The sequence below is a fragment of the Phlebotomus papatasi genome, chromosome 1 (assembly GCF_024763615.1).
Source record: "Phlebotomus papatasi isolate M1 chromosome 1, Ppap_2.1, whole genome shotgun sequence".
In the NCBI taxonomy this organism is placed as follows: domain Eukaryota; kingdom Metazoa; phylum Arthropoda; class Insecta; order Diptera; family Psychodidae; genus Phlebotomus; species Phlebotomus papatasi.
The window spans coordinates 26,923,333-26,936,559 of NC_077222.1; the positions used below are offsets into that span (position 1 = coordinate 26,923,333).

The following is a 13,227-nucleotide window of genomic DNA, read 5'->3' on the forward strand; positions in this document are numbered from 1 at the left end:
AGAATACTTGAAATGGTCCTACCAATTGATTTTCATTGCGGAATTTGCAAAATCTCGACAAAAAATTTTTTGACCAAAAAAATCGATAGGCTAACCCCTTACAGTTTTTTCAAAAAATCGAAAATCGGCCCTAAAAACCGTAATTCTCAATATTTCTGGATGAAATTCACAAAGAATACTTGAAATGGTCCTACCAATTGATTTCCATTGCGGAATTTGCAAAATCTCGACAAAAAAATTTTTGACCAAAAAAATCGATAGGCTAACCCCTTACCGTTTTTTTCAAAAAATCGAAAATCTGCTCTAAAAACCGGAATTCTCAATATTTCTGGGTGAAAATCGCAAAGAATACTTAATTGATACTTTACTTACTAATTGATTTTCATTGCGGGATTTCCAGAATCTCGACAAAAAATTTTTTGACCAAAAAAATCGATGGACTAACCCCTTACCGTTTTTTCAAAAAATCGAAAATCGGCCCTAAAAACCGTAATTCTCAATATTTCTGGATGAAATTCGCAAAGAATACTTGAAATGGTCCTACTAATTGATTTTCATTGCGGAATTTGCAAAATCTCGACAAAAAATTTTTGACCAAAAAATCGATAGGCCAACCCCTTACAGTTTTTCAAAAAATCGAAAATCGGCCCTAAAAACCGTAATTCTCAATATTTCTGGATGAAATTCACAAAGAATACTTGAAATGGTCCTACCAATTGATTTCCATTGCGGAATTTGCAAAATCTCGACAAAAAAAATTTTTCATCAAAAAAAATCGTAAGGCTAACCCCTTACAGTACCCACTCAATATTTCTGGATGAAATTCACAAAGAATACACTTAATTAAAAACAAAATTTTCCTTGTCCTTATTTATTTATTTGCAATAAAACCATTTGATATATTTTACTTACGGCGTCGCTTCATTTGGGGCTTCATGCGACGCTTTTCGTCCATCTCAGAAGGCATCTTGAGACCCAGGAATTCCTTCTTGATGCTCATTTTGAGGCCCATGTAGATGGCATACTCGAGAATTTCCTTCCTGTTGGTCGTCTTCAGTTCGACATTCATCTCGTCGACGCTGATTTCGAGGTTGTCCGAGAGCAGAATGGCCAGGACGAGAATGTGGCAGATGGCCTTGCGAGTGGTGAAAGCTGTCTTGATGGCTTTTGTGGTGCTGGGATCAATGAATCTCTTCCGGATGCTCATTTCGACGTTGTCACAAATGTCTGAGATGCTGAAATGAGTAAAATTCTGTCCCTTCCTCACCTTCTTCACCAGTGTCATCAGAGCATCCAGATAAATCAGGGCTTTTGTCTTCAAAAGTTTCTGCTCGGAATTGGTATCATTGAGCTTCTGAAGGTTCCGGATTCGTTGGAGAATGAAGTCACTGTCAATTCTGTTGAAAAAATAAAGGTTCCTGTGAAGAGTTCCTGGGCAAAACATCGCAGTGTACTTACGGAAGCTCTTCCGGGGAGGTTTTTAGGACTTCTACAGCCACATCATTGAGTTCAGCAAGAAGTTCTGGTGTTACAATCTCTTCCAAGGAGTACAATTCTTTGATGTTCTTTGCTTCTTTGTTCATTGGAGGGACAATTGAGTTGTCGGCGGTTTCTCCAAAGTCTGGGATGTCTTGTTCCTCCTCAACGGTCTCATTGTGTTCTGAAAAATGGTAAGGGAATTATGCTTCCTTGGAAAGGAAGGAAAAGATTACAGTCTTACTCTGAATAGTGTCGTCCAGATGATTCTTGAAAATGTCCACATTGACCTTGTTTTTGTGCATCTTATCGTGATTTGACATTGATTTCTTGCTCCCAAACTCAGAATACAGCATTTGATCCCCAATTGTACCCACCCGGACGGCACTTGCGTCGTCAATTTTGAGAACATGCTCACTGAGAAGGGAGCACGTTTCCACCTGTACGAGCCTCATTTTATTGGTAACAGCATTCCGGATGGCTATGAAGGTGTTCATCTGTGGATCCCTCTCCACATCCCCAATGTAGACTGATGAATCACAGAATGCAATGAGTTTCTGGGTCTTCTTGCTACGTTTATCAGTCGCCAAGTGACATGAGAGATTCTCCTGAGGCCCAGGCAGAAGATCTCCATTCTGGAATTTGACTGTTCACGGAATTTGGTAATTCAATAGTCCTAGAAGAAATTGGAGTACTTTGTTACTCACCCAAAATGGGATTATTATCGTTTTTGTGCAGAGTTGTCACGGCAGAAATTTTACTTTTTGGTCGCTTCATGTTGTTTTTCTTGCAACATAACCTCAAAAATCCGTCGTGTTTACATCCAGGTACCTGGCAGTGCCACCTCTTGGCAAAATTGATTTGAAACAACGAGTTTCTGTACCGCTTTTTCTTCATGTTCTCTGAATAATTTCCAGTAAAATACCCTTCAAAAACATAATGTGTATTTTATAAATTTTTATTTTGTTATAAAATATGCATAAAAATATATAAATGCTAAAATAAATAATTTTTTAGTGAATTTCCGGTGTCCCTCTCGTGGCAGGAACTCAAAATTTCTCAGTCGGCCGGATTGCATCAACAATATCAGCCATTGTTTTTACATTGTCCGCGTCTGTTAGTGAAAATCTCCTTGCATTCCTGTTATTTTTGATGATTTTAATTGGTGCAGCTGGTGATTTGGTGTCAAATCCATTGAAACTGTAGTGTTTGCTCTTGATGGTGTTAATTACTTGCTGAAAAAGTGAACAGGGGACGTTTGAAAAGGCAAGATTAAAAAGTGATAGTTTAGAGGCGACGCGACGTTCAGGACGCTTACCAGAACCAATTTGATCAAGAAGACGGCAAAAGTCAGAAAACAAATGGTCATGAGTGCACCCTCGGCCGATGGGAAATCCATGTGACCATCCTGTCCAGACATTGCATGCCTTTTGGTCTTTTTGCGCCGTGGAGGTTCTTCAACAGCCGGCCACAGAGCATTGATTCGTTTCTCTGGAAAGAGAAGGGGGTTGCAGAGAGCAAGATTCTCAAGGTAAGTGGATATTTCAAGGGCGTACCCAGGATTTCAGTTAGGGGGGGGGGGGGGGGCTAAGTTTGAAAAAAAAAAAACAAAAAATAAAAAGATAAAAAGTATCTATATAGGGTAAGTGTGCCAAATTCCGGCCAGTTTGCAATTTCGGCCATATTTTTTGCTCCTCGAATTTCCATGAATTTTTAGTTTTTGGATACTCTTGAGATTGTACAATGCAAAAAATAACAAAAAATGTCGCTTCGACGAGCAAGATGATCTGAAAAAGACATTGAAAGAATTCTGGAAGGGCAAGGAACTATGAGAATGAAGGTGGCCGAAATAGGGCACCAAAGCTATTTCTACATTTTTATTCATTTTAAAAAATATTAAAAATGATTTTAGAAAAATAAAGATGATAAACTGTCTGCAAGGTTCCAAGCAACACTCCTTATAAAAGAGTAACAAAAATATTCAATTTTTATTAAAAATATTATATTTCAAACTTGAGACTTTGTCGCTTGCATGCAACTATGCCGAAATTTGGCACACTTACTCTATACAAACTGGTCCTACTTTTCATAAGATTAGCCTATGCCCAATTTGTAGGTATTGGTTAAGGAACGATCATCAGTGTTCCTCGGACCAGTGTGTATTGTCTCTCATATTATTGGCCAAACATAAAATTAATTTTTAGAAATTATTCGCAACTTTTTACTAAATAACTACAGCAAGGATGCATTGCGTTAGTTCATATTTCATTTATAGAATTAACTACCCGTGAAAAATCTGATAAAGCCCCTTCCGATCCGTATAAAACACAGTGCATTTTTACTATTGAACCTATCTTTATTCTTCATTTCTGATAATAATAAGCAAATACAAAAATATTAAAGTGTTTTGGAGCTTATATTTTTTTAAAACTTAATATGGAACGTTGGTCTTAACATTTCGTTTTGTGGAACCCTTCAAGGCAAAAAGGACTATCAGTCTTTAGAGAATTAATGATATGCTTCTGAAAATTTCTAGCTTTGACATTATTTTTTAACGAAATTTACTTAAGACTAACAAACAGAATATTTTTTTCGAATTTCTTTTCCAGCATAATAAAAAAATTAATTCAAGTTCTTAGGCATAAAAAGAACAAGTTTTAAACTATATTTTTTAATTAAAAAAAAATCAAAATTCAGCCATTGCGCTATGTTTCTAATAATAAAAACGTTAATATTTTCTGTTAGGTGATGAATTAAACTAGTCCTCGAACGAAGAATTTTATGTTTACTTGATCATAACTTATTCTATTAAACAAAACATGGTGTAAAATACTTCAAAAATGCCATTCGTTCAAGGACACAACTTCAATAAGGGATATGCTGTTGAAAATGACAACGATGATGATGATCAAGGATTGCTTCGACTCATTAGCTAACAGGAAATATTTGATTTTTGGATTTCGGATGAATTTATTTCAAGAAATCTTGTCCATCGAGAAGTAAATTTTTTTCAAAAAGGTCTCCGAATTCCTAAAATCAGATCCATACAGCTGAATTTTTAAAAGAAAATTTCAGAAAATATACTTTAAATGTTGTGCTTTTATATGCCTAAGAGCTTGAATTAAATAAAATTTTTATTATGTTGAGAAAAAAAGTTAGAAAATATGCTATTATCAGCCTTTTTGACCCGCATGATCCCTCAACAGATCAAAGTTCAAAGTTAATATACGACCTCAGATTTAATTACATACATATTCTTAAATTTCACGTTTGACTGCTCCATTTGATGGCTTCAAATAAACTTTCGGAGTCCTTGGTGCTTTTTTTTTAAACATATCCCCCGAAGAAATTAGAGGTCCATCACGACAAGTTTTTAAGATGTCTTAAGGCCTCTACACATTGGGAGTAATTTTCAAAAAAAAAAAAAAACAAATGCTTTTTAGAAGGAAATTTTCTGCACTTCTCTAGATGCAAACGTCACAATTCTGTCAAAAATACAATTTTTGACGAAAACAGTTCAAAATGCAGGGGCCCATCAAGCCCAATAAAAAGTGAAGATATTTTTCTCTTTTCCTTGTAAAAATTTTGTAGCTATTGCACCGCGACTTAAACAAATTTCCTCGTAGTTCTTGTATTATTTCGGCGAGCATTATCAAATATGTATTTTTAGATAGCTTTTAATGCACGATTTCGTAATATATCAGACTGATAAGTCAATTCTCTTTAGGAAAAAACTAGCCAATAGTCTTCAGTGCCTCTGTGCAAAAACGTATGGAAAAATGAAATGTCGAGAGGCCCCTGTCCCAACGTGTATAGGCCATTAAAAAGAACTATTAAAAATAATCGGTAGAATCATTTTAAGAAACTTGTTTTTTTTCTTATATGGTGAACTCAAGGACGACTTTTCTAAAACATATTCTAACACTATATTTTTACTTTCTCTGTCCTTTTCAAAAAACATATTACTAAATAAATTTATTACTGAAATTACGTTAGAAAACCATTTTTACACTTTTTTAATTCTTGAATGTAGTACAGTACGGACAAGAGCCTTGTCCTGCCCCCCCCCCCCCATTGGGCTTTTAATAGTTTTTGAGTTTTTATAAGTTCATTTTTGTACTGACCCTCTACAAATGAGCAGTAAAACATCAAATTTGAGAAGTTTTTAAAATTACAAACTTTAAAAGCATAGAATTTTCATGAAAGTTTCGATCTTTATGAATTGAAAAATTGGGCCCATTTTTGGAAAGATTTGGATTTTTTTATTGGTTAAACTTTTTTTTTTTGCTGTACACTGAGTGAGAGAGAAATCCGAAAAAGTTAAAATAACATTCCGGAAATGTCAATTTTACCTTGCATTATTGATCCGAAATCGGTGTAAATATTACACTTTTTAGGTGTATTGGGGGTTAAAGTTACCTTTTTTCATGTTAATTTTGCACTTAAAAAAGTGTAAAATTAACATTAAAAAATGTTGATATATTTTTACACCTAAAAAGTGTTAAAGTTATGAGGAAAAAAAGTTAATCGCACCCTCTTTTTTTCTCAGTGTGTAAAATTCGATTTTCGTTCGATAAATGTACTTTTTGTCACGATTATGATTAGAATTATAATTAGTGTAATACTCTCGGGATTATAATTAGTGACCCAAGGGTACGCCCATGGGATATTTCCTTACCAATTTCCACAAGGAGTTTATCCCGTATATCCCGGAGATACTTGATTTTGTCCCCAATGCTCCTTTTTGTTCTATCCAAGAAAGAACTTTGAATACTTTTGAGGAAGTTGATGAGTCCACTGAAACCGAAGCCAGTATCCTGCTTCCGGGTAGCTCCCACTACTTGTTTAATTGGTGTAGGTGAGGTCTCTGTGCTTCCTGGCTCTATTGTGCCCATTGTGGTCATTTCAGGAGCTGTAGTAGTGGTTGTAGAGAGAGCTTCTGGAATTTTTTCTGGTATAATCCAGGAAACAGCAATTGGTTGAATTTTCTTTGTAATCCACTCTGGATTCTCATCACTCTTTCTCCATTTGTGATGTGGGTAATCCTCAGGAGATCCCTTAATGCCCAATGACAGGGTGTCCTGAAGAAATTGGGATTTACTGAGTGTCTGAACTGATTCACTTCCCCTTGCCACATCCGCCGGATCGATAGATATCTTCACCCATTCACTGCCAATTGGTGGAAAAATGCTACTAAAGAGTGCAAGCAGCAAAAAAATTGTCTCCATTCTTGATGACAACGTTTTACAAACTGATTCAGTTGAGAGAATCTGCTGCGTCTTTCAATGAGAGTTTCTTCACTTGAGGAATTTTCAACTAATGTATGGCAAATTTAATTTCTCAGCTGCCTTCCTGAGTTTAATTCGTACAACTCCCCAGGCATGGAACAAATAAGAATTTACAATTTCGAAGAATTTTTTGTTAGTAGATCCGAGATTTATAACATCCTTTGGGTCTAAATGGTCTAAATGATCCATAATTTTATAGAGGATTTCCGGTGGCATATCAGAGAGTTCCATATTGTCTTAAAAATTTCAAAAAGAATTTAGGAGAACGGCAAATTTTTTCCTGTTTTGATTTTTCAATGAAAAAAAATAAAATCGACTGGCACATTTCGATTATGTGCACTTCCAGAGCGTGAAAACACAGCTTAAGCTTTTAGATGGTGATGGATGAAGATTTCATGGGCTCTTGATGCCACCCACATTGTAATCATTTGCCAGTGATTATTTTAACAAATTAGTGACAAATTTCCCTCCACATAATCTTTAACATAATTTTCACGTATGAAACATGGAGACATTTTAGCAGATTAGCACAAATGTAAGGGCGCTAATGAGATGAAAAATTACCAAAAAGTTGTTAGATAATTCATCAAAATTCTCCTCACGAAGATTAAAATGTATATTTTGGGAGGTAAGGATCCAGCTGGGATACATTAGCATTTAATTCACGTGGAAAATTATTGGTTTATTTGTCACTTTTGCGAAATGGAAGATGCGACTTTTTCTGGCCTTATTTGCATTTTATGTCGTTAAATGTAGATTTATGCAAAGTTTTTACATGAGACTTTAAGTTACTTTTGCTCCCAATTTGTACAAAGGCTCTGTGTTGCCTTGTGTTAAGCGCAGAATATATTATTTTAATTATTCTCTTTCATTATTTTATTATTAAAATCATGTATGTAATTTTCAATGATTGAGATCTTATATAGGGTTTAGCCCGTTATGAAGCAAATTCTTATAAGGTAATCTGGGGTAGATCCGCATAGGGGGAAGCTGGTGTAGTCGTGGAAACTTTTGAAAGATTTTAAATCTTCTAAATTGACTTGATTTTCATAGAAAACACAGAATTAGGAAAATGTTTTATAGCCTGTGTTCTACCCTTGAGTACAGGCTAATACGGGCTTCAGACTTGAGACTTAGCCATATGGTTTAAAAATCCTTTAATTCCTTCTCAGGCAAGATCTTTTAGGGAATTGTTACTTAGGATTGGATATTAAAGGCAAATTATCCATTGGATTTTGAAAAGTCAACAGAATAATTTGTTAGAATAAATAAAGCGAAAACCCAATCATATTCACAAATTTCAATTTATAAATTTCTAAGAAAAATTAACAGTGTACCTTTTCACCATCGAATTTTTCATAGATCGACCATGTTTTCCAATGAAAAACACAATAAAGTGACTATTGTATATTAGTTTTGTTTAACATTTATGTCATATTTGTGGCTAATTTTAGTTAAATTAAGTGCTAATCTTTATTGTTAACGGTACGTGAAGTTTTCAAATGAAATAATAACCTATTTCGTGAACAAAAAGGGTTTTTCTGAAGTGTCTGCAAATGCTTCAATAGGAAACCCCGTAAATGTGATTTTTTTTAGAGATTTTTTTATTGTTTGAGAAAAGACCAGGAATAAGAACAAATCCTACACTCAAGAGCAACTTAACAAGATTTTAGAAGCCTTTCGTCGTGCTTTCACTTACACTGTTTGTCTCCAATTAGAAACATTCCCTTGTCTCCATTTAGATTAATATGTTTCCAATAGAAACATTTTACGCTCGCGTATTTTTCTTGTATTTAAGAAGTTTTCAAATTATATCTAAAGAATTTTCACTAAACAGTAACATTCTAGAAAGGTCAAGGAGCAAATTTATGTAATACCCTTCAGAAAAAATATGAATTTAATGCGTTGAATCTTCTGTCAAAGTTAAAGCGTCTGAAAATGGTTTTGAATTAGGACATTTACCCTATTTAGATTTTTGAGGCCTTCGGGAACTGGGCGAAACCTCCAGTCTGAAGCCGGTATAAACATCGAGGCTAAATAGAATGCTACAAGATAATTTAGTTCTCCAGGAAAATTAAAATTGTATCACTACTGCTGTGATTTTTTATTTTATCATTAAATATTCGGGATTTGGGAGGTACACGAATAATGAGCACTGTCTTTAAAAAACTGTTTTTTTTAAAGGATTTTCGGTTTTCGGATAAAAATCTGAATAAACACCATAAGAGAAATCTGATTAATTTATGAAAAAAATATTCCTAAACTAGGTGAACTATTTTGATCTTCTTCTCTAGACAAATATTCATATAGGGAGAAGTGAGGCAGTTTTGAAGGCAGTTTGAGTTGAATTGAACTTTATCATCAAATAATTTAGCTGCATAAACCAACAGTGAAGCTAAATTACATTTTAAAAAGGCTCAGTTACGGGGCTTTAAGAATTTATAGGGAGTTAATTTGTGAAATCATTTTTGAAATGCGCCTGAATGTATACAGTAGACTCTCTCTAATTCGGCTCCTTTAACATCGGGCTACTTTCTAATTCGGGCAGCAGTTAAATTTGACAAGAGTTTTCAAATTCGATTATGATTATCGAATGAAGCAAATATGCTCAAATTTGCCATGCTTTGTCTCAGTTGTGATGTGATTTTGTATTATTAAGTGTTTTTCATAAAATTTACAATAAATATGAGCATGTAAATTGAATATAATAATAATAATAATATGAGTACGCAGGTAAACAAAAAATCGTTGCATTTCAAAAAATTTAATGCCGAATTTCTCTCTGATTTGGGTGACATTTCGGTCCCAAATGCCCGAATTTGAGAGAGTCTACTGTACTATGTTTTGAGTGTGACGCGGGAAATTTGAAAAAGGTATGCTTCTTTTCCAAAATAAAACTTTAATTTCTTTTATTAAGGTATAATTTTTAAATACTCTGACCATTTAATAAAGAGCTCTGGCCAAAAAGTACTATTTGTTAAAGCATTTCTATTAAACAGTTGAATCTTTTCGTTTTAACTACTTTTACTCCGCGCGAAATTCGTTCTACGGTCGATTAACTCAAAATAAAGCCCCCTCCGGGTATGCAAATTTTCTCGATGCATAAAGCTATTTCGCGCGAATTTTTCGGTCCCAAAAGTGTGCTTAACCCATTCAGTTAATGTACTAGAAATACTTGAGATAGAAAGTTCAAATTTTCGGATTAGTTTCCTACAGATTAATATATGAATTTTTTTAAAAGGAAAAAAATTTACCTATTAAAGGGGCGCGGAGAGTCCCTGTCAAACACACGTCTTAACGGTCACTAAATTTAAATTCTGTGCATTAATTCATTACAAATTCTATTAATTTAGGTAAAGTAAGTATCCAAGAAAACAAATTGGCAATCGGAATTCAAATCCAGAAAGAGGAAAGAGACCAATTTTAACAAATTCGACGGGATGTAGAATTTTCCGTCCGCCATTTTGAGCAAAAATTTTGCATAACCTTCCACGAAGCAAGAAAACAATAACAGAATGTGTTTTGATCTCTATCGAACTATTTTTCCCAAGTAATTGAAGAACTAAAGTTACTAAAAATCCATTCCCGACAGCAATTCGGATAAAAACTGCCTAAGAATAAATCATCTAAAATCACTCAATTTGCGTATGATGTATAATACCATGGTAAGGAATGGGTTAATCCCGGGACTGAGTGTAATATGTTTTCTGCAAAACTTTGTGTATTGATTAACCGTCTGTAAATAATTTTAATTAACTTTCATCGTAATTTTCAGTAAGAGAACTTCCCGTGAAGCTTAAAATGTAAAATTTAATTTTGTGAGATTTTGCATTGCAAACAATTCATTTGCAGATTTTTCACCTTCCCCACAGTGTCTTAATTGCTTCTGCATCTCCGGAGGATTTCATTAAGATTTTCCTATTCTTCATAGAAATGAATATGGGGATAACTTAAGATAACATCGTGTTAATTGGAAAAGGTAGAAAACGGAATTTAGTATTTTAGTTATATCAATTTGCATAAAAGACCTGGGAGTTATTTTCGTATTTGGGGATTTTGTTCTCTTGCGTTCTAAAGACAAACAAGAATCATGGGGTGACATTTTATTTTATATAGCATTTTGTTGTTTTTCACTCACCTGCGGGCAAAGAAGGTATTATTGAATTTTGCTGTAGCGAAACTTAATACCATATATATTGATTAGATTATTCGTGAGTTTTCGTCTTAATGGATATTATTCACATCGCATTCAATTTGGACGATAATGAGCCACTTTTGTGATGAGCAATGTCACGTGAAACGGCACAAAGAAAGACTTTGATTAGTTTTTTGTTCTGTTATTGTTTTTTTTCTCGAAATGAAAACAAATTTATTTTAAACAGAAATTGTGATGGAAGACAGAAAAATCATTCTTGTACAATGTGTTCTTTCTAGACTTTGGAAAGATCATTTGAAGGGGATAACATGAAATTAAGAAGGATGACTGTGGAAGAAATATAAGATTATTATTTGGGGGAAAAATGTGAGTTGAAGGAGAGTTATTGATAAATCGCACTTTTGCAATTGAAAGGGCCTACTCGAATCCTTTTTATTTTTGTGGATTAATGTAGGAAATTTATTTAATTTTTAGTAATTTTAATTTTAGTTATAGTTATACTCCAAATTTAGCTAATCAGCTAAATTAGCTGGCTATTTTAGAGTTGTATAATTGCAAAAACAAATTAATTTATTTTGTTAAAACAAATTTTACGATGCCGTTTTTGTAATAAAAATTAGATATACAACGAAGATTCATTCCGGAAGTATCTCTGGACGATTTTCCTCCTTTTAATTTCTCTTAACTTACTATTTTAACTTAAATAAAAAATAAAAAAAACAACCCTTCTTATTATTTGTCATTACTTTTATATGCAAATATTGACAAATAAAAACTTTCATAATGTGCAAACCCATAAATTACATAACTTCAAAATATAACTGGATGACATGATGCTTATTGCACGTATAGCCATTTTTAGTAGCTTTTCAGATAAGGCAACAAACTTTTGGCGCATAAAAAAACACATAAAAAAGTTTTTTTTTTACATTATAGGAATTTCCACACAAGAAAAGCTTAATTAGAAATATAATAAACGTATTAGGGGACTTTTTTCAGAGATATTTTCGTCTTTTCAAATAATTTGAGATAATAAAACACTATGAAGAAATGAAGTTTTGGTAAATTTTAAGCAGAAAGTTTCTTGAAATCTTCTTAAAAAGGAAAAAAAAAACTGAAGTTGCTTTTGATCCTTTTTCTTGGAACAAGATAGGTAATATGTATTTGTTTATGAAAAATTATTTAAAAAAATTTCAAAAAAAAAATCATCAAAATTTGACTAAAATAGGACTTACTGATGATGCTGATTCTTTCAAGTATACATAAAGTCTAAAAGCTTTTATGGTCTAAGAACATCGTTTTGGGATTGGGACATTATTCTCAATAAACTTAAAATGCAATTTCCTACAATGAAAAGCTACCCACGTTTTGGTTTATACCACCTGTCTATACCCGTCGAAATTTTTGCAAAAATAAAATGAAAAAGAAAGTTCCTAAGTGGATTTTTTTTTATAAAATAAAATTTCATAAAAAGTGGGCTTTTTGCAATTTTTTTTTTTTTTTGAGAAAACGCTTGTTCTTTGCGTTCAAAAAACAATTTCTTTTAGGAATAATCCTCCAATTTTGGCCCCCTTTTACTCAAATCCTGGTTACACACTTGTCTCTAAATAGAGCCTCTTAGCAATCCTGAATGATAGGCAGCGCAATCTATGTATATAATATTGAACATAAAACAAGACGTAGCGCCCTCTCCGTTCCGAATTTTATTCATGGTATCCGGGGCACTATTAATCATTTTCTGATTCTGTTTTTGAGATGACAATAAAATAAAATTCAATTCAATAAATTTAAAATGTTCTTAAATTTTTATTCTAAAGTGTTCATGGACATTTAAAAACGTTCAACTTTTTTTAATGAAAAGTTCATCCAATTACGTGGGCCATGCAAGCTAAAAGAACCGCAAATTTTAAGATTTTTAAATAAAAATTTCAGAAAATTTTCATTTAAATATAAAAAGTGTAAATATATTTTTTTTATTATGCTGAAAATATTAGAGAAAATATGCCGTTTTTTTACCCAAGGAACAGAGAGCACAGTTATAGCTGAAAAAATCAGCATTTGCAGCATATTTTTGCTGAGTTGATCAGCAAAAATATGCTGACTGGTTAGCAGTTCACAAACAAAAAGTGCTCACGAGTGTCGTTTAAGGGGTGAGTGTCAATTACAAGGTCAAACGTGGTCTATATTTGTTATTGTTAAAATTGGTAGATAAACTATCTAAGAATATACCATAAATATTTCAGAAGTTTCGAAGATATAGAGCTGAAAGTAAATGAGCGCCGAGCAGATTTGCATGCGCTCGAGCGC

General features: G+C 33.3%; 3 protein-coding genes across 3 annotated transcripts in view; 1 reads left to right on the forward strand and 2 right to left on the reverse strand.

Moving 5' to 3' along the window:
- Positions 1–855: 855 nt before the first annotated feature.
- On the reverse strand, positions 856–2,298 carry LOC129799530 (uncharacterized). The gene is made up of 4 exons (XM_055843493.1): positions 2,184–2,298; positions 1,721–2,122; positions 1,459–1,660; positions 856–1,397 (listed from the first exon to the last, which is right to left on the reverse strand). The coding sequence occupies exons 1-4, from the start codon at positions 2,251–2,253 to the stop codon at positions 905–907; spliced, it is 1,167 nt and encodes a 388-aa protein (XP_055699468.1). The 5' UTR covers positions 2,254–2,298; the 3' UTR covers positions 856–904.
- A 45-nt stretch (positions 2,299–2,343) lies between these two features.
- On the reverse strand, positions 2,344–6,704 carry LOC129799816 (uncharacterized). The gene is made up of 3 exons (XM_055844044.1): positions 6,155–6,704; positions 2,795–2,967; positions 2,344–2,711 (listed from the first exon to the last, which is right to left on the reverse strand). Exons 1-3 carry the CDS (start codon positions 6,702–6,704, stop codon positions 2,526–2,528), a joined length of 909 nt encoding a protein of 302 aa, XP_055700019.1. The 3' UTR covers positions 2,344–2,525.
- The window catches only part of LOC129799524 (NADP-dependent malic enzyme), a 150,910-nt gene continuing 140,630 nt past the window's right edge, over positions 2,948–13,227 (forward strand). Inside the window, exon 1 of the mRNA XM_055843484.1 lies at positions 2,948–3,007. The gene's annotated coding sequence lies outside the window, so the exon portion shown is untranslated. The remainder of the gene's footprint in view (positions 3,008–13,227) is intronic.